Source organism: Pleurodeles waltl, chromosome 10, assembly GCF_031143425.1.
Source record: "Pleurodeles waltl isolate 20211129_DDA chromosome 10, aPleWal1.hap1.20221129, whole genome shotgun sequence".
NCBI lineage: Eukaryota > Metazoa > Chordata > Amphibia > Caudata > Salamandridae > Pleurodeles > Pleurodeles waltl.
In genome coordinates, this window is record NC_090449.1 from 129828568 (window position 1) to 129856193 (window position 27626).

General features: G+C 45.8%; 1 protein-coding gene across 1 annotated transcript in view; it reads left to right on the forward strand.

Moving 5' to 3' along the window:
- The window catches only part of SDK1 (sidekick cell adhesion molecule 1), a 2061301-nt gene that overhangs the window by 1749955 nt on the left and 283720 nt on the right, over positions 1 to 27626 (forward strand). Inside the window, exons 31-32 of the mRNA XM_069209963.1 lie at positions 6353 to 6456; positions 20370 to 20440. Of these exons, the coding sequence (XP_069066064.1) occupies positions 6353 to 6456; positions 20370 to 20440 (175 nt within the window). The remainder of the gene's footprint in view (positions 1 to 6352; positions 6457 to 20369; positions 20441 to 27626) is intronic.

Below are 27626 nucleotides of genomic sequence, written 5' to 3' on the forward strand. Positions count from 1 at the left end.
CTTCTACTAACAGTTCTCAAGTCTACCAAGTGGGTATCAATGGCTTTAAGAATGTGGGTCAATAGGAAACTCAGTAATTTATCTATAATTGCTTCTGTCACACTTAAATCATTTCACAGAGGGCAGAGAAAAGAAGAGTTACTGTGAGAATACATTAAACAGTGCTTACAGCTAAAAGAAGAGGATTTAGGAAGTAATTCTGTGTGAATTTGGCAGTAAAAGCACTTAAGAGAGAGTTTTTTTATTTGCACGGACACAAACTAGATACGTCTATTGACGGAGCAAACAGGCAAAGAACATTCTGAAGCTTAGGGAAAGATTAAAACGTAGAATATGCAAAAGTGGGAGAGTGTGAGTGCGAGGGAGACTGAAAACCGAAAGAAATAGATAGTAAGATATTAAGGCAGTTGTGTGAGTTACAAATCATCAAATCATTTAAATACTGTGCATAAAACAGATTTGAGGGTTGAAAGAAAAAGGAAGCAACTAGAAAGATGTATAAGACACATAGATATGAATGAGAAAGGATATTGGAGGGGCAGGCAGATGGAAGCTTTTCTAAATGATAGGTTTGGAAAAAAAAATATGCTGGAAGCAAAATAACATTCCACGCAGGAGAAAATGAATGTACAGATTAGTGTGATTTTCAAATGTTGCACAGTTGGTATCTTCAGGTGCAGAAGTAAATGGGAAGATGAAGAGACGAGTGAGAAGTCTGTGATTACTACCAGGATTTAGATTGTAGAATAGTGGAAACAAGAGGATTACAAAGTTCTTAGGAATTGGGTAAAGGGTATGGCAGGACAACCACATGTCTATTGGAGGCAGTACTCCATTAGGCAAGGAAATATGTTAAGAAGGATACACATTTTAGGGCTCATCACCATAGCACTACTAAAAGAAATATCCAATCATAAAAATACTTTAGGGAACATAAGTATCACTGTAAAGGTCCAAGGTGAGTCCTGGAGCACACTGTAGCATACAAGGAAGACAAGATGACATGTCAGCGAATGGGTAAAAATGATTCGGCAAGTAAAGTGAAAAGCAGGAAAGTTCAGATAGCAAGTGGGGAAACAGTAAGTAGAGCAATAGAGTCATCTGCAGTTTCAAAGGACAGTGGCAGGATAAGTAGAGAAGAAAATATTGACTGACGGTATGTGGTGAAATGATTAGTGACAGATGAGCAATCTCTGTATGAGTGTACTGGCAGAAACCAAATTGCAGGCACGGTAGAGTGGTAATAAAGTTAAGTAAAAGAGATGGAATGCGATGTTTTAATCCCTTCGCTGCCAGGCCTTTTCCCCCTCCTGTGCCGAACCTTTTTTTGGCTATTTGGGGCAGTTCGCGCTTAGGCCCTCATAACTTTTTGTTCACATAAGCTACCCACGCCAAATTTGCGTCCTTTTTTTCCAACATCCTAGGGATTCTAGAGGTACCCAGACTTTGTGGGTTCCCCTGAATGAGACCAAGAAATTAGCCAAAATACAGTGAAAATTGGTTGTTTTTTTTTAAATGGGAAAAAGGGCTGCAGAAGGCAGCTTGTGTTTTTTTCCCTGAAAATGGCATCAACAAAGGGTTTGCGGTGGCAAGATCACCATCTTCCCAGCTTTCAGGAACAGGCAGACTTGAATTGGAAAACCCAATTTTTCAATACAATTTTGACATTTTACTGGGACATACCCCATTTTTACTATTTGTTATGCTTTCAGCCTCCTTCCAGTTAGTGACCCAAATGGGTAAGAAACCAATGCTGGATCCTAGAAAGCTAAACATTTCTGAAAAGTAGACAAAATTCTGAATTCATCAAGGGGTCATTTGTGTAGATTGTGAAATTGAGGTGAAAAAAACAGCCATTTTTCTCCACGTTTTACTCTGTAACTTTTTCCTGCGATGTCAGATTTTTGAAAGCAATATACAGTTAAGTCAGCTCGACTCTTCTGGTTGCGGGGATATATAGGGCTTGTAGGTTCATCAAGAACTCTAGGTACCCAGAGCCAATAAATGAGCTGCACCTTGCAATGGGTTTTTATTTTATACCGGGTATACAGCAATTCATTTGCTGAAATATAAAAAGTGAAAAATAGGTATCAAGAAAACCTTTGTATTTCCAAAATGGCCACAAGATAAGGTATTGAGAAGTAGTGGTTATTTGCACATCTCTGAATTCCGGAGTGCCCATACTAGCATGTGAATTACAGGGCATTTCTCAAATAGATGTCTTTTTTACACACTGCTTACATTTGGAAGGAAAAAATTTAGAGAAAGACAAGGGGCAATAACACTTGTTTTGCTATTCTGTGTTCCCCCGAGTATCTTGATAAAAATGGTACCTCACTTGTGTGGGTAGACCTAGCGCCCACGAAAGGAAATGGCCCAAAACACAACGTGGACACATCACATTTTTTCACAGAACACAGAGGTGTTTTTACAAAGTGCCTACCTGTGGATCTTGGCCTCTAGCTCAGCCGGCACCTGGGGAAACCTAGCAAACCAGCGCATTTTTGAAAACTAGACACCTAGGGGAATCCAAGCTGGGGTGACTTGTGGGGCTCTAACCAGGTTCTGTTACCTAGAATCCTTTGCAAACCTCAAAATTCGACCCAAAAAAACACCTTTTCCACTCGTTTCGGTGACATAAAGTTCTGGAATCTGGGAGGAGCCACAAATGTCCTTCCACCCAGCGTTTCCCCAAGTCTCCCGATAAAAATGGTACCTCACTTGTGCGGGTAGGCCTAGTGCCCACGAAAGGAAATGGCTCAAAACACAACGTGGGCACATCAAAATGATAAAATACATAACTACCTGTTTTTGCAGGGGAGCACCTGCGTTTTTGGTCCTGGGCTAAGCAGCCTTCTAGGGAAACCTACCAAACCCAGACATTTCTGAAAACTAGACACCCAAGGGAGTCCAGTGAGGTGTGACTTGCGTGGATCCCCCAATGTTTTCTTACCCAGAATCCTCAGCAAACCTCAAATTTAGCTAAAAAATCACATTAAAATCACATTTTTCCCCCGCACTGGGACACATTTCATACCACCCAATGTTCCCCTCAGTCTCCTGGTAAAAATGAGACCTCATTTGTGTAGGTGGGCCAAGTGCTTGTGAAAGGGAAGAGCCAAAAACATGTTGATATTGAGGGGGAATAAAGGGGGTCCAAAAGGGCAGTTTGCAAAAAAACATTTTTAGGCTGACAAGTGCAGCTGAATTTTTATCGGTATAGATGAGACAATGCTGGGTGGTAGGAATTTTGTGGATTCCTGCAGATTCCGGAAGGTTCCATCAGAAAAATGTGGGAAAAATGTGTGATTTCCAGCAAAATTGGAGGTTTGCAGGGGATTGTGGGTACAAAAATGGTGCGGGGTGCATGTGAAACACACCACCCTGGAATCAACCAGATGTTTAGTTTTCAAATGTGTCTAGGTCTTGTGGATTTTTCGACATGGCAGCGTCCCAAAGTCCATAAAGTGCAACCCTCACCATTCCAAGTGGGACGATTTTGAGAGTAAGCCAAGTTCTCATGGCCCAAATGTAAAACTAAAACCCAAAATAATCAAATGTCTTTTTACTTACTGTGGGATAAGATGTTTTAGAGTTGGGGGGGTAGAGCTGAAAGACTGTTACCCCCCTCAGTTGAGGTGGGGGCGTAACCAGGCCCATACTGTTGGTAGCCACCACCCCAATATATATATATTTTTTTAAATACCTTGGAATCTACTAGACTTTCTGCCGCCCCCCGGGGTGTGGATCAGGGGTAATTGCCCCATCTGCCCTATAGTGGGCAGAACAACTTTGGCCCCATTTATTTGGGGTGGGGGTATGTCCATATCCCCACCCTTTTATTTTTGAGAAAAAAACTTCCCTGGCCTCTGGTGGGCTTTCTGCCCCCCCCCCCCCCACCTTGGGCAAATGGGCCTTCCAAAAATAGGCCCATCTGCCCCCAATGGGGGGCAGATATGGGCAACAGTAATGTGCTCCCATGGGGAGCGACCCTTACCCAAGGGGCTGCCTCCCTAAAGAAAACACATGCACACACACACACACCAATCCTTGGTGCCGAATTGTTTTCTGCCCCCAATGGGGCAGATTGACCTAAAATGGGCCGATGAAATGGTCTAAATACAATTTTCCCCCAGGGGAGCGACCCTTGCCTAATGGGTCGTTCCCCATCTCTCAAAAATAAAACACAAAAAAATAGCCCTGGCGCCTAGAGGTTTCTGCCCCCAGGGGGTGCAGAAATGACCTAAAGTGAATTTGATCCCCCAACCCCCCAATCCCCCCGGGAGCGACCCTTGCCTACGGGGTCACTCCCCTTGCGTGACATTGGTGCAAAAAAAAAAAATCCCCGGTGCCTAGTTGTTTCTGCCCCCTTTGGGGGCAGATTGACCTAAAATCAGCCGATCTGCCCCCAAAGGCCTAAATACAATTTGCCCCACCAGGGGAGCGACCCTTGCCTAAGGGGTCGCTCACCATCTGTAAAACAACAACAACAAAATCCCCGGTGCCTAGTGGTTTCTGCCCCCCTTGGGGGCAGAAATGGCCTAAATATAATTTGCTCCTAGGGGAGAGACCCTTGCCTAAGGGGTCGCTCCCCACCTCTAAAAAAAACAAAAACAAAAACAAAACATAAAATGATCCCTGGTGCCTAGAGGTTTCTGCCCCCGGGGGTGGGGTGGGGGGCAGAAAAGGACTTTAAAAAAAAAATGCCTCCCCTGGGAGCGACCCTTGCCCAAGGGGTTGCTCCTTTTTGCCAATTTCCAAATAAAAAATAAATCCCTGGTGTCTAGGGGTTTTAGCAGCCGGAACGCTCAGAGAGACTTCAAAGGGAAGGAAATTCATTTCCTTCCCTTTGAAGCCTCTCCCGCCGCCTCCACGTGATCGAATGAGAAATGCTTTGCATTTCTCTTCCGATCGCGCGATGGGAGGAGGCCTTGTGATTGTCATCATGCGCTAACGTTACGTGGGGGTGCGGGGGGTCGGGGTGGAAGGGGAAGGGATTCCCCTTCCATCCACAACCTGGGGGTGTGGGTGGGATGCCCATGGGGGGAGGTCTAGCGCTCCCCCCGGTTCCCGGGTGCAGGACGAGGTGATCACCTGGTCCAAGGCACCCAAGCGGTTAAGACTGTAGATAGGTAGGGAAGAAAATTAATAAAAGTGTAGAGGTGAATGGAAAAAAGTTTAGAAAGTAGATCAGGCTGGTTAATGGACAGGTAAAATTACAATGTTTATGAAAAGATTTGAGGAAAAAACAAGAGAGCAGTTCAATCATGAGGTTAGGAAGGGGGTAACGTGTTAATAACTGAATGACAAAAGTAGCAAAAACAGGACTGTATAAAGCCATCATGAGGTTAACACATTTCAAAAAGAGGACAAGATCAGAATCCGAGATGGGCAGAAAGATTGGCACGATTATTATTGGCAAGGTAAGTTGGATGGTGGAAAAGGCAGGGTTAAGATCCTTTTTAATGGTAAGTAATTGACAGATCAAGAGACCAAAATGAAGACTGGGGGGAAAGTGTGTAGAGTTGTTAATTAAACCTAGACAAACAATGGGAGTTCGGGTTGAATGTGTGATAGCTGATATCCTCACTCACTGAAAGCTCTACATCCTACTCAGAGTGAAGTGAGGAAATCATAGCCAGGGAGATAAAGGGCAAAATATTTTCTGCAGAATTCATATTTTGATTTATGTCAAAAAGAGACAAAGTGAGAGAAAATTATTCATTGGGAGGTTTGTGGCTGGGTTTAAAAGGCAGACAGTGAAGGAAAGATGTTTTAGAAGAATAAAAATCATAGCTGAGTTCTAGTTCAATGAAGACGAGTGGTTAATAAGAAGAATCAGCATAAGTGATATATAAGTAAACATCTGAGGTTATACCTGAATAACTAGGGAGAAGGCTAAGAGAAGCCTCTGAAGGCCTTTGATTTAAAAATGCGTAAAAGGAGAGCAAAAAGTGGTTTATGAGGGAAAGGGAATAGATGGGAAATTGGAAAGAACAAAATTGAGTATTGCGCCAAAAGATGTACCCACACTTGCAGAGCAAGGGGCCTGAAGCTGGTGGAACTGATGTGAGTTGCGAATGGATAAATAGCAGAATTTCTTTTGATAGGTAGAATAGTGAAGTTAAGTCACCAAGTAAAAAAAGGGGTATAGGGCATTAAGGAAATGTAGATACCCTCAAAATTAGTCAAAAGGACCAGATGGGCATTATTTGATGATGAAAGCCAATCAAGTGAGAATGAAGCATTCAATGTTTTGGTGATATTCATCTATTTTTTTCATCTATTTTGCTTAATTAATGTGGTCTTTACACTTCCTTGTCCCATCTTTTCAATATTTTACTTGTTATAGGCTAAATCCTTTCACATCTTATAAGCTGCGACTGAAGGCAACCAATGATGTGGGGGACAGTGATTTCAGTACCTCAACGGATGCAGTCACTACTCTTCAAGATGGTAAGAGTAATGTTAAGTCATCAATTGAAGCAAGCAATTTAAGACGGCCCAATTAAAACAGTCTATTATGATTGGTTTTCGGAGAATGTATTTATTTCTATTTTCTTAAATGTTTCAATTGCCTTTGACAGATTCAGCAAATTGTCCTGTGGGTAGTCCTCTTTTAAAGATATATTACATAATGTTATCATACCTTTCCATAAGATTACTACTAATTATCAGCATATTGCATGATTCTTGCTGCCTGAGCTTGAAAAAAGATTCTGCAGCTTTGGGGAATATTACTGAGACGAAAATGTGGCAAGTATATCTGTCAGTATGATCTTAGAACTTAGAGGTTTATCATTTCAGATAAATAACTGTGAAATAACTTGAAGACATTTGCATAAGAGATTTTTTATTGTGAATAAAAAGCAACCAGTTTTGATTTCCCATGAATGACTTTTCTAAAGTTCATTTGCTAACAATGTGCCTATTGTATCTCCAAAACACTCTATGTCACATTTGGCTTTGTCAGACAATACCTCTCATGTGGATAAGGTAGAATATGTACAAACGGGTTAGTTAGTCTGCATCTATCTAGAATTTTAGTCTTTAGTTAAGAACTTTTGGGCATTCTTTTGTGAAAACATAAAGGAAAATGTAGGGGACATTCTGGGGAAGCTCTCTTCCTTAGTACACCAATTTGTAAACAAATACGGTGCGCCACAGGTCTGTAGGTTACAGGAGGTTTTACATAGAATCCTGGCAAAGAGAACTGATGTCCATTTAGTACCACTTCCTATAAATTGAAGACATTGTGCTCCATTTCCCTCTAATCTTTTCCTAATACCTTGTGTTTTGTATTTTGATTACTCAATCAATCAATCAATCAATCAAGGATTTATAGAGCGCACTAAACACCCATTAGGGTCTCAAGGCGCTGAGGGGGAGCTATTGGTCGTAGAGCCATGTCTTGAGGCGTTTCCTGAATGTCAAAAGGTCTTGGGTCTGGCGAAGTTGGAGCGATAGGGAGTTCCAGGTCTTGGCGGCTAGGTGAGAGAAGGATCTTCCTCCGGCGGTGGTGCGGCGGATGCGGGGGATGGAGCCGAGGGCTAGGCTGGCGGAACGATGATTGCGGGTGGGGGCGTGGAAGGTGAGTCTGTCGTTGGGGTAGGCTGGGCATGTGTCGTGGAGGGCCTTGTGTGCGTGGATGAGGAGGTTGAAGGGGATCCTCTTTGATACTGGTAGCCAGTGAAGGTCTCTGAGGTGGGGGGGAACTGTGGTTGCGGCGTGGGATGTCCAGAATGAGGCGGGCGGATACGTTCTGGATTCTTTGCAGCTTTGTTAGGAGTTTGGTTGCTATTCCTGCATATAGGGCGTTTCCGTAGTCCAATCAGCTGCTGACCAGGGCGTGGGTGACAGTTTTCCTGGTTTCGACAGGAATCCACTTGAAGATTTTGCGGAGCATGTGGAGAGTGTTGTAGCAGGAAGAGGAGATGGCATTGACCTGCTGAGTCATGCTTAAGATGAAGCCTAGGTTGCATGCGTGGGTGGTGGTTGAGGGCGCGGTTCCTAGGGAGGTGGGCCACCAGTAGTCATTCCAAGCTGAGGGGTTGGTGCCAAAAATGAGGATTTCTGTCTTGTCTGTGTTTAACTTGAGGGGGCTTGATTCCATCCAGCTGGCGATGGCGTGAAGTCCGTTGTGGAGGTTGTTCTTTGCAGTTGTAGGGTCTTTCGTGAGGGAGAGGATGAGCTGAGTGTCGTCTTCGTAGGAAACTATGTTGATGTGGTGAGTTCGTGCTATGTTGGCGAGGGGGGCCATGTAAACGTTGAAGAGCGTGGGGCTGAGCGAGGATCCTTGGCAGATGCCACAGATGATTCTGGAGGCTTTTGTCTGGAACGGTGGGAGGCGGACTCTCTGGGTTCTGCCTGAGAGAAATGACGAGATCCAGTTGAGTGCCTTGTCGCGGATTCCAACGTTGTGGAGGCGTGTGCTGAGAGTGTGATGACAATACCGCGTCGAAAGCTGCGGAGAGGTCCAGGAGGATGAGTGCTGCTGTTTCTCCTTCGTCGAGCATGGTTCTAATGTCGTCTGTGGCAGCAATGGTGCAGTCTCGTGCTGTGGTTTCTTCAGAATCCGGATTGGGAGGTGTTGAGTACCTTGCTGTCTTCCAGGAACCGGGATAGTAGGCTGTTTACGATTTTTTCGATGACCTTGGTTGAGAAAGGGAGGAGGGAGATCGGCTGGTAGTTCTTGGGGTCGTCTGGGTCTGCCTTTGGTTTCCTCAGCAGGGCGTTGATTTCTGCGTGCTTCCATCTTTCTGGGAAGGTGGCTGACTCGAAGGAGCTGTTGATGGTTTTGCAGAGGTGGGGGGCGATGATGATGTTTGCCTTATTGAAGATATGGTGTGGGCAGGGGTCCAATGGTGATCCGGAGTGCATGGAGGCCATGGTGGTGGCGGTGTCCTCTATGTTGACGGGGGTCAAGGTGTGGAGGAGGTGGGTATTGCTTGGTGCGTTGGGTTCTTGGGTGTTTGTGGTCAGCTGGTGGGTCTGGGGTTTGGAGCTATTGTGGATTTATTCTATCTTTTGATGGAAGTGGGTTGCCAGTGAGTTGCAGAACTCCTGTGATGGCGGGGGTTCGTTGGAGCAGGTCCTGGGGGTGGAGAGCTCATTGATGATGCCGAAGAGCTCTTTACTGTTGTGAGTGTTGGCGTCGATGCGTTTTTTGAAGTGGGTCCTTTTGGTGGTGCGGATCAGTTGGTGATGTTTTCGTAGGGCATCCTTGAAAGCGATGTGGTTGGAGTTGGTAGGGTCAAGATGCCAGTTTCTTTCCATTCTGCGACATAGCCGTTTGGATTCCTGTAGTTCTGGGGTGAACCAGCTGGCCTTGATTCTGTCGGAGGTGTATGTTTTTTTTTTGAGTGGTGCGAGGGTGTTGCCGCAATCTTCTATCCAGCGGTGCAGGTTGGTGGTGGCTGTGTTGGGGTCCGGGGTCCCAGGGGGTGGGGCCCGGGCGAGAGTGGAGATCACTTGATCCATTGATATTTTTCTCCAGTTGCGTCGAGGGGGTTGTGTGCGGTGGTGGTGAGCGACTGGTTTCTGGTAGGAGAAGTGGATGCAGCGTTGGTCTGTCCAGCTGAGTTCGGTGGTGTGGCTGAAAGAGACGTGGTTGCTGGCTGAGAAGATGGGGTCGAGTTTGTGGCCTATGGAGTGGGTGGGTGAAGTGACGAGTTGCTTTAGGCCGAAGTTGGCGAGGTTGTCGATTAGGTTGGTGGTGTTGATATTGTTGTTATTTTCTAGGTGGAAGTTTAGGTCACTGAAGAGGATGTAGTCTGTTGAGATGAGGGCTTCAGTGATGATGGCGTCGGGGATGTCGTCGCAGAACTGCGGTCTGGGTCCAGGGGGTCTGTAGACCAGTGTTCCTCTGAGTGTGCTGTTGGCGTTGATGTGGATTTTGAAGTGGAGGTGCTCGGCGGAGTTGATGGTGTCGTGGGAGTTGGTGGAAACTCTTATGGTGTTTTTGTGGACTATGGCGATTCCTCCTCCTTGTCTGTTGATTCGGTCTCTTCTAGTGATCTTGTAGTTTTCTGTATGGCTATGGCTACGTCTGGTTCCGAGGCCGAATTCATCCAGGTTTTGGTGAGGAATGCGACGTCGGGCGAGTATGTGGTCAGGAGGTCCCAGAGTTCAATTGCATGTTTGTGGACGGAGCGGGTGTTAAGTAGGATGCATCTTAGGCGGTTGTCTGTTTTGATTTGGAGTTTGGAGGGTAGGTAGCAGGTGAAATTGCAGGCTTTGCAGGAGAAGGGTCCTTTGGTGCGCGTCAGTGTGGACTGGAAGCAGATGGAGGAGCGTCCTGGATTAAGGGCGTGGAGTTCGCTGGCAGTGTGCGGGAGGCGTGCTGGCCAGGGGGTCTGGCACTGGGTGCAGTCTTGGCGTGGACGGGTGCAGATGGGTTTGCCTTTGGCGCGCCATCGGTGCGCCAGTTGCACGTCCGCGCTGCGGCCGGCATAAGAGGGGAGGTGGGAGGGAGTGGCAGCTGGGAGGAGGGAGGGAAGCCTCCAATAGGAGTGCAGGGGACAGGGGCAGCAGGAGTCAGGAGCGGGAAGAGCTCTGAGTAGGAGGGAGGGGGGGGTGCGGGGAAGCAGCGGCGCGAACCTTCCGGGGGAGGAGAAGCCAAGAAGCCCAAACAATCCCAAACAACTCCAAAACAATGGCAGCACTTTCCGGAGCAGTGGTGAGGAGGAAGCGACCTGCCTGCAAGGATGCAGGGTCAGAGGTCGCTTCTAACCTCGTGCTGCGGCCGGCATAAGAGGGGAGGTGGGAGGAAGTGGCAGCAGGGAGGAGGGGGGGCAAGCCTCCAATGGGAGTGCGGGGGACAGGGGCAGCAGGAGTCAGGAGCGGGAAGAGCTCTGAGTAGGAGGGAGGGGGGCGGGGCCACGGGGAAGCAGCAGCACGAACCTTCCGGGGGAGGAGAAGCCAAGAAGCCCAACCAAGCCCAGACAAGTCCAAAACAATGGCAGCGCTTTCCGGAACAGTGGTGAGGAGGAAGCGACCTGCCTGCAAGGATGCAGGGTCAGAGGTCGCTTCTAACCTCGCGCTGCGGCCGGCATAAGAGGGGAGGTGAGAGGGAGTGGCAGCTGGGAGGAGGGGGGCAACCCTCCAATGGGAGTGCAGGGGGGCGGGAGCAGCAGGTGTCAGGAGCGGGAAGAGCTCCGAGGCGGAGGGAGGGGGGAGAGGCCACGGGGAAGCAGCGGCTCGAACCTTCGGGGGGGAGGAGAAGCCAAGAAGCCCAAACAAGCCCAAACAAGCCCAAAACAATGGCAACACTTACCGGTGCAGTAGTGAGGAGGAATCGACCTCCATGCAAGGATGCAGGGTCAGAGGTCACCTGTCTGTGTTGTGTGAATGATTGTCATGCGGGCCAACATTTTAGACGAGGAAAGTGTGAGATTTTAGGAAAATAATAGGGAGAATGTATTTCTGCCATTGACTTCTGTTGAAACAGAGGCAATTTCAGGCGAGAGAAATAAAGCAATTTTTGGCTAGGGAGTCTCCCATCTGAATCGGGTCTTTTGGCATGTATGGATTGTTCCTATAATTTCGACAGCATTTGCTTCCTGACAGCAAAACTGCTCCTTGTTCTCCCCTTTTCATGGCCATCTTTGTACACTTTAACTGGATTCAGAGAGCCACAGGCTAAGAATGAAAACATTTAATCATGTATGCAATTCGGTCTTTATTCCACCCTTCAAAATCAGCACGGAATGGAAAGCCCTACTCAATTTCCGAGAGAGCACCTGGCATTGTCCCATCCGAATACACATACCCTGCAAAACTATACAATCTGATAGAGACTTCTAACTTCAGATTTCTTACCTTCGTTCGGATCTGCGTGCCACTCGACGGCGAGCGCAGGATATTGCTCAGCAAAAAATTCCAGATTCTAAGCCTGCACCAGGGAATTCAAAGGTAAGGAATCTGCAGCTAGATAGAGTTTCTACCAGATAATGCGTTACCAAAGGTAAGTAACATGTTCGTTTGGTATTCTCTTGCAAATTAAGTTATAAATATGCAGTGATTCCTTATAGCATTGCTCCTTCCTCCCAGTACTTTTTTTTACTTGTTTCTTCTTTCCAATTTCTCCTTTGCTTGTCTCTATTCATGGTCTCGCTCAAGTTTCATTCAACCCAATGCCTTTTTGTTAATTTCCTAATTTCCTTTTTCTTACTCCTACATCCTTCTCTTGTGAATTCGTTGGTGTAAGTAACCATGTTGTGGTAGTATTTGTAAAGTGCAAGCATATCAACTAGAACCTCAATTTCATAATTTGTACAGTAACTTCTGTAATCTTTTTTACAATATCATGTGAATTTCTGAGACATGAAAAGACTGAGCGACCCAAAAATATCTAATAAGCCAACCTACTTTGTAGCAAATAGAGGAGCAGACTGCTCTACATCAAGCGGGTTAGAAAATTTGTAGATAGTGTAAACATCCAGGATATGACTGTATGTCATCCTAGTGGAGAGTCACTGGTAGTTATGGCCAAAATGAATCTTCCCCTTATTTTTACTTTAGGGCACATGTTAAAGAAACAGTGTGGCCAACATCAACATGTCCATGGATATAATTCTGTGAGTACAATCACTGCAGCTGTGGCACCGCTATCAGTGAAATACTCTTCGGGGTTGTAGGGGTTGTGTCACCAGGGGCAATAACATGACTTTTACCAGTCCACCATCTTTTAATGTGCAGCATTAAGCTGGAAATAATAATTTCCAGGCAAACAGAGTATACATCCTTGTTCCTACCTAATTTGCTGCACGTGTCTCCTATTGCCTTTAACACAAATACTTATGTCTGTTAAACTATAGTTAGAATTACAGCCATATGGATGGTTGATTATGAATCACACTTGGTTTTCAATCTGAAGTTTACTCCAGTATTGGAACTTTCATAGATTTACATGCTCGAATCATTCCCCGCCATCGAGATGGGAGTCCCTGGTACCTTAGAAAAGACTATGGCCCTCATTTCAACATTGGCGGGCGGCAAGCGCCGCCCGCCAAGTTGAAACCACCGGGCGGCCGCCAGTGCAGCCGCACTCCCCCGGGGTCTATTTGGAGATCCCCGCGGGACCGGCGGGCGGCTCAGCGGGGATCTCGGCCACAACACGGGAGCCGGCTCCAAATGGAGCCGGCAGTGTTGCGGCAGTGCGACGGGTGCAGTTGCACCCGTCGCGCATAGCAGACAGTGAAAAGCTCCATGGGGCCCCCAGGGGCACCGCGACTCCCCTTTCCGCCAGCCTTTTCATGGCGGTTCGGTTCATACCGCCATGAAAAGGCTGGCGGGAGGGGGACTCGTAATCCCCTGGGCAGCATTGCAAGCAGCGCTGCCCTGGGGGATTACAACCGCCGGGACAAAAGTGGTGGGAAACAGCCGGTCCCGGCGGTGCGACCGCGACGCTTCCATCGCGGTCGTAATGCCCGAATTTGTACCGTCAGCCTGTTGGAGGTACAAACTCCAAAACAGCCCTGGCAGTCTTTGACCGCCAGGGTTGTAATGAGGGCCCTATGTCCCAAAGACATAACATCTATAACATACAAATTCTCTTCATTGTAGCAACCCATCCAAGTCCTTAAGTAAAAAGGACCAAACTTAAACCTCAATCAGAGAGCACCACCCTTTAGAACCCTCCTGAGAGAAGCTCCAGCACCTCAGATTTTCTACCGCACGTCGTGCTAGGGAGACTCCTCTGAGCTCTGCTCAGTTTGTTGTTGTGAGAGAATATTTTCTCAATATATCCGAATTCCTTTTGCTCATTGGGTGTCTCTGATTTACACTTATACCTTCTGGAGCCTGTTATACCAGCAGGATGTCGGATAGGGGGAGGAAAAGTCTGTTTAGAGCCTGCAGCACTAGTGGGAAGAAAAGGCTCCATTCAGAGGACCCTCATACAGATTGTATATATTGCCTGTACCCTGAACACTCTGCTGCTGATTGTAAGGTGAATCGTACCTTTTCATCAAAGACTTTGAAAGATAGAGAGGGGAGGCTGTTGATATGTCTCCAAAAGCTTAAAACAAGAAAAAACCCTGTCTCAGACTCTGACAGTGAGGTGTCTTCATGGTCTTCTAGGAAGTCACAAAAGAGGCATAGATCACCTCATTCTGAAAAGGGTTCAAGACAACCCTCAAAGACTTTTAAAAAGACCTCACAGGGGTCTGGTGAAGGCCGCAGTCTCTCATCTTCACCTCAGGAAAGAAGATCCTCCCCTAAATCCAGCCATCGGCCTTCAACATCGAAGGATGTCCCAAAATTCTCCTCAGAGCCTTCTACACCCTCTCCAAAGGTGTTGACGACGTTTAGAAAGCCTTCTTCAGCTTCTGAAGATAGACCGTCGACGGCGATGCCACCGTCGACGAGGTCGTCGTCGTCGACTCGGACGTACACCGCAGCTGCATTGGCGGTGACGACGACGATGGTAACCTGTCTCGCGATGGTGACTTCTTCCTCATCGACGACGTCCACGACGACGGTAACAAAATTGACACTGTTGACGCTGAAGGTCAAAACGTCGTCGGCGATGGTTCCAACGACGACACTGTTGACGGCAAGGATCCCATCGTCCATGCTGTCGTCGGCGACACGATCGACCGGAGCACTTGGATTGCCGGAGACTACTCCGTCGACGACCTTGTCGACGGTCCCGTCGTCGACACAGTCGACAAAGAGGAAAATGCAATCTGCGTCCGGAAGGGGAAATATCACTCCAGGAGCTACATCCCCAAGTAAGATTACTCCGTTGATCTCGACTCATCTTCTGGAAGAAGATTCGGATGATGATGGGCCATTCGGGGCAGCCCATAGCCCTTCACAGCTTCATGTAAAGTGCCAAGAGGATGATGAAGAGTATTACCAGCAGTATTATTCTCCTCAGCGGCAGCAGAATTATATTCCAGAGGAGATGGTTTGTGTTCCAAGTTCCCTTATACCTGATCTGCAGTCTAAGCTGTCAGATTACAAAAGAAGATTTCCGGCAGTGCCGCAACCGGACATTCAGACGGCGCCTCCTCCATCGATGCCTGCTACTCCAGTGCCACAACCTAGAGCATCCCCTAGATTGTCCAGAAGTACCCCGCAAAGGTCCTTCATGCAGGTTACTGACTCTTTGGATAAAGAGAGAGAAGATGGGGAATTGCAGGACAACTCGGATTGGGACAATTATATATTGCCGACACCCTTTTCTCCGTCGCCTGCCGCTGTGGATTCTCCCCCAAGAGATATTGAGGGTTTCCATAACTTGCTTGGGAGGGCGGCAAAGAGATTTGCGATACCCATGTCATCCAAACAGATGGATTGGTTTTTATACGACTTCAAGGAGCCGTATCAAAAGAGTGTTCGCTTCATACCTATAGTAGGATACATCTGGGAGGAAGGATTCAAAGTAATGAGAAATCCAGCTACGGTAACTGCAGTCTTGCCCAGGTTGGACAAAAAGTATAAGGCCCCAGAGGACACCCCAGTGTGTCTTGTTAGTCATCCGAAACCGGACTCCGTTATAACCCAGGCAGCGCAGAGATGTTCTAAAAATCCATCAACGCCACTTTCAGCTCCTCCGGACAAAGAGGGGAGAAGACTAGACAACATCGGGAAGCTTTTCTCTTCCGTGTCTGGCCTAATAGTGAGGGCAGCAAATTCATTGGCAATCCTGGGGCGGTACGACAGACAGCTGTGGGCTGATATTGCCCCGTGTCGGAAGTAAAGAAGATCCTCTTAGAGGTTGAGCGCACCTCGGCTGAGGTGATTGACTTTGCTATGGGTATTGCAGCAACAGCTTCTCAGCAACTAGCTGGCGGAGCAGTGCTGCAGCGTCAGGGCTGGCTAAGGGTTACTTCTTTCCGTCCAGAGATTCAGAACAAGGTGTTGGACCTCCCTTTTGATGGAGAAGCGTTGTTTAGCAAGCATGTGGATGAAGCCTTGCAGGCTATAAAAACAGATACAGACATCGCAAGGTCCTTAGGGACACTTCAATTTAAGAAAGTGCCTTTTCGTGCTTCCAGAGGTCGGGGAGTCTCGGTATATCGAGGGGATTACCAGAGTTTTCGTTACCCCTCCTATACTACACAGCAGTTTCGGCCTCAGTATAACTAAAGGCAACCACCTCATGCGTCACATTCCAGACCCTTTCCCAGGGGAAGACCGCGTCAGGGTAAAGAGGCAGCCAGACGTCAATGACAAGCATCAGGCTCTGGCTACAGCCTTGCCACAGAGCCGGAAGATAGGAGGAAGGATATCACACTTCTACAAGAAGTGGGAGCAAATTACATCAGACCACTGGGTCTTAAACATTGTTCGATTTGGCCATACTTTAGAGTTTGTTCAACGCCCACCTTCTTGTCCTCCTCATACCTTCTTGCAGAAACATCTAAAACAACTTCGGCTGGAGGTTGTGACCATGCTCAGAAAGGGAGCAATAGAGGGACTTCCTTCTTCGGAGAAAGGCAAAGGTTTTTACTCCTGTTTCTTCCTGGTATGCAAAAACTGGGAATCTTGGCTGGAGGTTGTGACCATGCTCAGAAAGGGAGCAATAGAGGGAGTTCCTTCTTTGGAAAAAGGCAAAGGTTTTTACTCCTGTTTCTTCCTGGTATGCAAAAACTGGGAATCTTGGCATCCCATGCTAGATCTCAGGGGCCTAGTCAAGTACCTCAAACGCCCATCCTTTTGCATGGTCATATTGCAAGATATTCTTCTCTGCATGAACTATGGAGATTATATGACGCCTCTAGATCTACAGGACGCATACTTTCAAATTCCAATTTCACTTGCCCACAGGAAATATCTCCGTTTCGTGCAGCCATTTCCAATTCAAAGTTCTTCCACTCGGCTTGAAGTCCGCCCCAGGATCTTTACAAAGTGCCTAGCTCCAGTAGCGGCTTTCCTGAGAAAGAAGAAAATGCAAATTTTTCCCTACTGAGACAATTTTCTCATAAAGGCGCGGTCGTCTCAAGCAGCTCACGAATCAACAACGGCTTGCATAGCATTATTCAACGAGTTGGGTCTCACTCTGAATCAGAACAAGTCAAACATCTTCCCTACAAGGGAAACAACCTTCCTAGGAGCAAAAATCGACACCATCAAAGACAGAGCTTTCCCGTCGATGGAGAGACAAGCGAAACTCGTTTGCTTGGTAAACAGAGTGCAAAGAAGAAAGTCTCTTTCTGTACGCACTTACAAATCGCGTCCGGGGATGATGTCTTCTTGCATACAGTTAGTCCACTTTTGTCACCTAAGAATGCGTCCCCTGCAGGAGGAATTAGATCTCCAGTGGATACAGAGAGACAACTCGTTTGACAATCTGATCATAGTAACTCCTCGGATGGTCCAGGCTCTCCACTGGTGGAAAGACCAGTGAAACATTGTAGTAGGTCTTCCCTTCCTACCACCTCGGCCTCAGTTGGTCATCACCACAGACGCTTCCCTAGAAGGGTAGGGAACACATCTTCAAGATCTTCAAATTAGTGGGAAGTGGCGCAACTCCTTCCGAAAGTATCATATCAACTTTCTAGAGTTGAGAGCGATCTTCTTGGCCCTACAGGCTTTCCTTCCAAGGATAGAACACACAACATTTCTCAAAAGGACCGACAATACTGCAGCAATGCATTATTCAAACAAACAAGGGGGAACAAACTCTCTCCTCCTGTCTCGGGAATCGCAGACGATTTGAGATTGGGCCATTCGCAATGGCATCAGTCTTTGAGCAGAACATCTACCTTGAAGGCAGAACGAGACAGCAGACAGTCTCAGCAGACTGCCGTCCTCCTGTCACGAATGGGAGCTGAATCAGGACATGCTCGACCAGGTCTTCAGAAGGTGGGAAAAACCAAACTGGATCTGTTTGCAACCCTGCAGAACACCAAATGCCGCTATTATGCAAGTTGGGCTCACCATCCGGGCTCTTGGGGGAATGTGTTTTCGATGGCATGGTGCGGAATATTTGCCTACAATTTTCCACCCATTCCTCTGATCTTAAGAGTGCTTGCAAAAATCAAACAGGAGCATTGCAGGCTCATCCTGGTAGCTCTGTTTTGTCCCCGCCAACATTGGTTCTCGGAACTCCTCCTGTTCTCGGAGGCGGATCACATTCCGCTGAAAGTTTCACCACAGCTCTTGATGAGGAACGAGGGCGAGATTTTGCACCCAGACTCCAGATCACTCAAGTTATCAGCCTGGCTCCTGAACACAATGAGTTCGCCCATTTAGACATTCGCCTTGAGTGTCAGAATATTTTGGCAAAGGCCAGAGCAGAGAGCACCAACAAATCATACTCCTTGAAATTGAGTTGTTTGTGGTGTCAAAAGGAGCTCATTGATCCCCTATTATCACCGCCGGAGCAAATACTACCCTATCTCCTCCATCTGGCATCCACAGGCTTGGCATATGCATCCATTAGGGTGCATTTGGCAGCGATATCTCGCTACAGATGTTCGCCTACGTCTCCATCTCTGTGGTCATCTAGATTAATTAAGCAGTTTCTCAAAGAGCTCTTTCGAGTTTTTCCGCCGGTAAGGCCTCCTCCACGTCTTGGCAACTCAACACAGTTCATTCTCAGCTTATGAAACACCCATTTGAACCGATACATAGAACGGATCTGAATCATTTATCGTGGAAAGTTGCTCTGCTTCTAGCCCTTTCTTTTTCCAGGTGGGTCATTGAGATCCAGGCGTTGACTATTCAGGAGCCTTTTCTCCAATTTAAACACAATAGAGTCATACTTTGTACGAACCGAAAGTTTGTACCAAAGGTGCCATCAGACTTTCATATTAACCAACCAGTGGTTCTGAAATCTTTCTTTCTGAACCCATCGTCTCAGGCAGAGAGAGCTCTCCATCTGTTGGACATCAAAATGAACCTCAGGTTTTACTTGGAAAGAACAAAGAAATTTAAAAATACTACTCAATTGTTTGTGGCATATAGTGCCCCTAGGAGAGGACAGGCCCTTTCTAAGAGAAGTATAGCCAGATGGATAGTAGCGGCTATAAACCTTTGCCACCAAGCAGCTGGAAAGCCTTTACAATCCTCAGTAAGGGCACATTCTACGAGAACTGTCTCAGCGTCCACGGCACTGTTTGCAGGTGTACCCCTGCAGGACATTTGCAGAGCAGCCACCTAGAAGACGACTCTTTTACGAGGCACTATGGTCTGGTTGCCAATCCTAAGGGAGATGCAGCGGTTGGTCAGGCGGTCCTGCGACATCTGTTCCAGTAACCGTGAGCTCACATTGCCTCCCTCCATCCTTTTTTCTACTTCGCACATTGCATGGTTAAGTTTGCTATGTTTTATTTGCATATATTCCTTATATCAAAACATATAAGTGTCTGTGAAAAGTTAGGATATTATAAGCATGGAGCATAATGTTTTCATGCTATTAAGAACAGCTCGACAATCTCCGATTGAGGGGGTTGAATGTGCAATTAATGCAATGTGCTCTTAATACTGCTTTATAGTCTGATTCAAGCATGTGAATCTATGAAAGTTCCAATACTGGAATAAGAAAATACGTTACTTACGTGTAACTAAAGTTCTCCAGTATTGGAATCTTTCAAAGATTCACAGGTGACCCACCCACCTACTGGGGGAAGCTCACCTTGGAATACCTTTTGTTTAATTGTTCATTGGAGCACTAGTGCTTAGAAAATCTGAGGTGCTGGAGATTCTCTCAGGAGGGTTCTAAAGGGTGGTGCTCTCTGATTGGCTGAGGTTCAAGTTTGATCCTTTTTATATTAGGACTTGGATGGGTTGCTAAAATGAAGAGAATTTGTATGTTATAGATGTTATTTCTTTGGGACATTGTCTTTTCTAAGGTACCCGGGACTCCCATCTTGACGAAGGGGAATAATTCAAGCAATGATTCAAGCATGTGAATCTATGAAAGATTCCAATACTTGAGAACTATAGTTACAGGTAAGTAACATATTTTCTTCTTGTCCGATGCCAAATCCAAGAGTACACTTGCATTGATAGGTGAAGAACCCACAAGCACTCGTTGTGTATGTTAATTATAAATGAGAAATGTAACCAGAGGGCATCTTTTATTTAACAATAGCTTGGAATGCATTGCCATACTGAAATCATGCAAAGAAAATGTAAAATTATGCGAAGGTCTATGTGTACATCTTACTAGTTTATGAATATAGGCATATGCTGACACATCTGTTGATTCACATAGCCATGCATCGTATAGGTCACCTTGCAGGAATGAGTTCTTATACTTGTCCACTTTTTCCCCAGTGAGCAGTCAAAATGAAATTTGGTGAATTGACAAGGAGGGAGGATGAGAAGCTTATGGAAGTACATTATGAGACATTGTCTCTGATCAAAAATACAATAAACATTGTTAAATCATTGCTTTATATTTGATTCAGTTCCAGATGAGCCTCCCACTGCAGTTTTAGTGACACCGCGCACCACTACCTCTGTGCTCATCCAGTGGCAGGTAAGGAAACTGATGGAATGCGTATGTGTCCAGCTGTACCCTTGGCTGCGTCGCATTGTTCTTCATCACACTTCTGGAATGATAAATGACCATAGTGAGAATTCCGACAAATGAGAGATTGTAGTGTAAGTCCCCTCTGGCCTTAAAGGTTCAGCTGTAAATCATAGTGTGAACAATATGTGTCTAGATAGTAACTTAAAAGACAGTATGGAAGATGAAGTGGCAAATACCCTAGCGAGATCCCTAGAGCTAGGCACAGCAATTAAACACCTTGCCAGCTCCAGTGTGATCTTACATGGGCACATGGAAAATCACTTCCATTAAACATGGTTAATTACATGACTATTCTTTATACTTTCTGTCCTTGATCGAATTACTATGCTGTCGCTATTCAGCAGACTTCTGAATTTGGAAGAGTATCCTGCTTGATGAGGTACAGCAAATGTAATTCATCACCAAAACTCATATTTACTTTTCATTATTTTATTTTTGGGTGTTTAAGTGCAGCATACCCTCAAATCTTGCACTGCCTTTACAAAATGACACGGAGGATGCAGCCAGTTGGGGGTCACATGTTAAAAGGCAGGTTTAGAGTTGCATTCTGAATCGTTCAGTTTTATGATTGTTTCTTAAGAATCTACATTGAAAGTTAATATTTTTTGTTTCTCGAACATTTGAAAATTTAAGATCAAACACTATGGGATCTGCATGTTGAAAGAAAACAAAAGTTTTGAAACTATACCCAATCATGTAACAGTTTTGTTTAATTATATGGTGATTTTCACTCATTTGTGTGCTTAACCCTTACTCCGACCCCCTGACCTTAAGATTGAACCTCATTACTTACCCATAATATTAAAGACCCTAATAACTTACCCCATTGTGGTAAATAACCTAACACATGACCTCGGGCTCTAAAAATGATCTTACCTCATTCCGTCAGAACCCTAACACTAATATCATTTTTCCCCATTCTGTACCATGAGCATAACTTTACCCTGAGACAAACCCTAACCTTCACCCTATTAATCCTTTCCCTGACCCAGGGCTAACCCTATCTGCTGATCTAAAACCTGTCCAAAGCCTGTCTTTAACCCTACCCCTTAACTTAGAGCTAAAAAAATCCCTACCTTTAAATCCTACCCTAAATATAACCCTAATGCTTACCGTTTCCATAAATTCATGTATTGGTGTATCTTTCATAGATTCACGTGCTTGAATCATTCCCGCCATCGAAGTGGGAGTCCCACGGGATGTAGAAAGCAGTAGATTAAATTTTAACATTGAGATCAATGGAAAAATACATTCACTTTTTATAGCTTATTAGTGCCATTAGAAAAGACCCAAAGTCCAGCCAATCAGGCGAGACCACCCTTTAGAACCCTCAGCGCAGAGGCTCCAGTCTCTAAGATTTTCTACCACACATTGTGTGTAAGGGAATCTCCCTGAGCTCTGCTCAATTTAACTTTTCCTGACAGGAAATTTTCTGAATATTGTGTTATACGTCAACAGCTGTGATTTCTATAACATGTCTGCAGCAAAGAAATGTTTATTTCAACCCTGCAACACCTGTGGGAAGCTAAGGCTTCACTGTGAGGATTCTCACAAGGAGTGCATTTACTGTCTTCACCCAGAGCACAAGGTGAAAGACTGTAAAATTTGTTGAACCTTTCCTAGCAAAACATTGAGGGACAGAGAAGCCAGGCTCCTGCTTTGGCTTCAAAAATGTAAAACCAGAGAGACTCTCTATGATGAGGAGGACAGCAATGCCTCTGAGGCATCAAGAAAAAGGAAAAGATCTGTTGAGAGTTTTTCTCCAAAACGAAGTAAAGCAGCTGTGAAAGTGCACTCTCTGAAGGAATGCTTCATATAAACATGGTGAGAAAGTGCTTTCTGAACCTTTCACTCCAGCTGCCACTTCAATGAAACTTAAGAAGCCGTCTAGCTCTTTGCCACCGTCAACGTAAAAAATCTCAGTCTCGTTCGTATCATCTGCTACCGCAGGGACGGCAGCATTCACAGCTCCATCTCTGCCCATGTTAATAATGTTGTCACCGTTGTCATCGACGACAATAACATCGGTGAGCTTAAAGTATGGGTCTTCTTTATCAACCCAGGCTGTAAAGATATCAAAGAAGTTAACATCGTTGACGGGTAAGAAATGAAAATCTACATCGTCAACACGCATACCGTTGACGGCTCCATCAACGTCGATATGTGAATCAGTCGACGACAACCCTGTCGACATCGGTTCCAACGACACTGGCTCTGTTGACGACAGCTTCGTCGACAACTATAAAGCGACCACTCTGTCGACGATGGCTTCGACAACGAGAACACTGTTGATGAGCACACCGTCAACGACAGCTTCATCAATGGCCCATTTCTCACAGTCGACGGCAGTGGATTATGGAGGATCTTCCTTTTTGCCCTTAAGAATTATAGCAATTAAATGTAAATCCACTCAAGAGACATTGCTACCTTCACATACCTCAGCTAGTAAGATGTCACCCATACCTCCAGAACATCTCCTTGATGAGGACGAAGAGGAATATGGAGATGACTATTACGACGAAAGTCTGTTTCTGGAGGCATGTAGTCCTTCAGACCTACGAATTAAATGCCAAGAAGAGGAGGAAGAAGAGAGTGAACAAGTATATTTTCAGTTCTCATTTTGAGAACAACAACACTCATGCACCCAAGAATAACAGCGCGAGCCAACAGTGCAGATGCCAGTGTAATTAATTGACAATTTGCAGCATATGATGCAAGATTATTATACTAGATTCTCGCCACCAGGATCAACCGCTCCTCTGCAGCATCTGCAAATGCCGTTGAGTCCTCCTCTCAGAGACCAACCTCAGGCTTTAAAGTACCTATGGTACTGATACCAACTCCATTGCTACTTCCCAAAAACGATCCACCTTCTTCGGAAGACGAACAAGAAGAAGGAGAGATACAGGACACTGTCTCACTCCCCACTGAATGGGATGATTACCAAACGCAAACACCATCCCCCTCTACGCCGCCAACGGTAGATTCTCCACCACAGGATATTGGAGGGCTCCGTAGTGTAATGGAAAGAGCAGCTAAAAGGTTCCAGCTTCCCATTATATATAAACATTTGGATTTTTTCTTTACAACTTTAAGGAAGACACCAGGAAATCAGTTTGTGCGATCCCGATTGTAAACTCCATCTGGGAAGAGCGCCTTAAAGTGATGCAGAACCCATCTTCCATTCCAGCGGTGCTTCCCAGGCTGGACAAAAACTACAAAGCACCGGAAAATTCACCAGCCTGTTTAATTGGTCAACCTAAACCTGACTCAGTAATATCTCAGACGGCCCAGCGCAGATCCAGAAATCCATTCTCTCCACTTTCCACGCCCCCATATAAGGAAGGAAGGCACTTAGATACTATAGGGAAAACGTTTTCTACAATGGCAGCTACAACAGTCAGGACAGTAAACTCCTTGACCATTTTAGGCAGCTACAACCGACAGATGTGGTCGGACATCTCCCAATTCATCTACCTCCTTCCCGAGGATGCTAGAGCTGAAGCTCGGAAGATATTGCAAGAGGGAGAAAAGATCTCTGCCGTGACGATAGACTGTGCAATAGTGTGCCATCTACAGGTTTCTGCCAGCTAGCCGGAGTGGCAGTATTAAGACGATAGGGTCACATCCTCCTGCTCGGAGGTTCAGACGAAAGTTCTGGAAATGCCATATGATGGAGAACTGCTATTTGGCATGCATGTCGATGATGTGCTTCAATCTATAAAGACACGGACACAGCTAGATTGCTGGGTACTCTGCAATTCAAAAGTTAGCCCTTTCGAGGGGCAAGAGGAAGAGGACTGTATTCTTACAGGGGCGGCCTGCACCAGTATCTGCAGTACCAACCTTACCAGGGCCAGTTTCGTTCAACCACCAGTCAACAACAGCAACAGCCCTATCTGCATCCACCATCTGCAGCCTACAGACATACCACAAGAGGAAAGTCTACTTATAGAGGCAAGGACACAGCCAGAAAACACTGACCTCCACCAAGTGCCTGCCTCCAACCCCTATTCAAACACTCAGAGAGGGGGCAGAATTTCCAGCTTCTCCCACCAGTGGTCCCAGATCACCTCAGACCAATGGGTCCTCGATGTTATCACCAAAGGCCATACCCTGGAATTTGAACAATCTCCTCCGGAGGTACCACCACGAGAACCCCCACTTGCCCACTTAAAAAAACTCCTCGTACAAAGTTCCAATATGATAGATAAGGGAGCAATAGAGATCATACCGAAGTCTCAGAGGGGAACCGGCTTCTACTCTCACTTCTTCCTCATCCCGAAAAAGACAGGAGACTGGCAACCTATCTTAGATCTTCAATGTTTAAAACAACTTCCTGAAAAAATCAATTATTTTATGATGATCACTGTGGATGTTTTACGATTACTCAACCAAGGGTATTTCATGACGGCCTTGGACCTCCAAGATGCCTATTTCCATATCTCTATTCACCCCGGTTACAGGAAATTCTTACGCTTCAGTGTTGCAGGCACCCACTACCAATTGTTATCGTTCGGCCTAAGATCAGTTCCTCGAGTTTTCACCAAGGTCTTAGCTCCGGTGGCAGTGTACCTCAAACAAATAGGAGTTCAAGTGTTTCCATACTTGGACGATTGGCTAATAAAAGCACAACAGCGTCCAGGGCATACACAACAACATGCCTGTCCCTCTTCCAGAAATTAGGCCTTTCAGTCAACTACCAAAAATCGCCCCTAATGCCGTCAAACAACATCACCTTTCTAGCAAGCAAAAGCTTTCGGCTCTCAGGACAGGCAGAAGAGAATTTGAAGTCTAGTGCTCTGCCTCAGCAAAAGAAAGTCCATTTCTGTCTAGATTTACAAATATTTTCTGGGGATGCTCTCCTCATGCATTCCGTTGATACCAAACTGCTGTCTCCACGTGAGAACACTTCAGCAGCAGTTAGACAGTCAGTGGAAACAAATAAACTGATCTTTTGACGATATTGTCCAAATAACCCCACCAATGAAACAAGCCATGTATTGGTGGGGGAAGACCCCCACATCTCTGAGGTTCTCTCTTTTCTGAATCAAAGCCCAGAACATGTTCTGACCACAGACGTGTCTCTCGAGGGATGGGGCGCACACTTCGAAGACCTGACAGTGAGAGGGAAATGGAACACCCAGGAAGCAATGCTCTACATCAACCTGTTGCAATTAATAGCTGTATCCCTGGTGCTCAAATCCTTCCTGACCAAGATCAAACCCTCATCGGTTTTGATCCAAACCGACAACACAAGTATGCATTACCTCAACAAGAAGGGAGCTACAAAATCGCTGGTGCTGTCTCTTCAGGTGCAGTAGACATGGAATTGGGCACTTCAACATCACATAACTCTCAGAGCAGAACACTTTCCAGGAATATACAACACCCTGTCGGACTCATTAGGCAGAACCTCAATGACCTGCCACGAGTGGGGGCTCAACCAGGCAACTCTCGATCATCTTTTGCTTCACTGGGGCAAGCCCAGTCTGGACCTATTTGCGAAAAAAGAAAAACAAAAATGCCAATACTACGCAAGCTGGTGGCAACCTCAGAGAGGGTCGAGGGGGAATGCATTTTTGATTGAGTGGTCACAAATCTATGTTTCTGCTTTTCCCCTGCTTCCGCTAATCCCGAGAATTCTACAGAAGATGAAGAGGGAACCATGCTGACTATTACTAATAGCTCCCAGATGGCCATGCCAGTTTTGGTTCAAGGAGCTCCTCCTCCTCTTGGAACAACCTCACATTCGGTTGAAACCAATACCGGACTTGCTAAAGATGACTCGGGCCAGGTCCGTCATCCCAACCCGACTTCTCTTCGGTTATTGGCCTGGCTGCTGAATTCTATGAATTTGCCGACCTAGATATTCCACCAGACTGTCGTGAAGTCCTTGCCAATGCCAGAGCCCAGTCTACAAAAAAACATACAAACTCAAATGGAAAAGATTCTGTATATGGTATAAAGCTTTCAGTATCCACCCTCTGACATCTCCATAACAGATACTTCTGTATCTTCTTCAGTTGGCAAAATCAGGTCTCTCTCACTCATCTATCAAGGTTCACCTGGCAGCCATTTCTCGATTCCGCTGTACTGCCACTTCACCATCTTTATGGTCCTCCAGAATAGTAACGCAATTCCTAAAGAGATAATTCAGATTGTTTCCTCCAATTAAACTCCCTCCTCCTCCCTGACACCTCAATGTTGTACTTTCGCAAATGATGACACCCTTTTGAACCTATTCACAAAGCAGAATTGAAATATATTTCCCGGAAGACAGCTCTTCTGCTAGCGCTTACCTCAGCAAAGACGGTCAGTAGCATTCACAATCTCTCCAACTTTTCTTCAATTTAAACCGGACATGGTCATCCTTATAACTAATCCAAAATTCATTCCTAAAGTTCCATCGAACTTTCATCTGAATGAACCAGTAATATTAAAGACTTTCTTTCCAAACCCCCATACTCCAGCAGAAAGAGCGCTACATTCCTTGGATATCAAGAAATGTTGACCATTTTACCTCCAAAGAACTAGCAGCTTTCGTAAAGCTGATCAATTGTTTGTAGGCTATGGACAACTCAGAAAGGGGTATCCTGTTACCAAACAGTCTATAGCTCGGTGGATAGCCACCGCCATAAACTTTTATCACCAGCTTGTGGGAAAGCCACTAACAGCCAACGTCTAAGCTCACTCCACCAGAGCTGTATCCACCTCCACAGCTCTCTTCGCAGGAGTGCCTTTCCAGCAGATTTGTAGAGCGGCAACGTGGTCTAGCAGCTACACCTTTAATCAGCACTACTGCCTAGATGCCACAGACAAAATGGACGCAGCGGTAGGACAAGCCGTTTTGCGTAATTTATGTGCATAAGGTGAGTCAATATTTCTTTACCAACCATCCTCTAATATTTATGTATACAGATGTATATACATATATATGTGCATATATATTGATATTTTATGTTTACTACTAATTATTCTGATTCCAGCTTGTGAATCTATGAAAGATACCCCCAAATCTGGAGAAGAAAATAAGATACTTACCTGCAACTGTGGTTCTCCAGTATTGTTATGTTTCATAGATTCACATGCGACCCACCCTCCTCCCCATAAAGGCTCACCTCATGTTTTG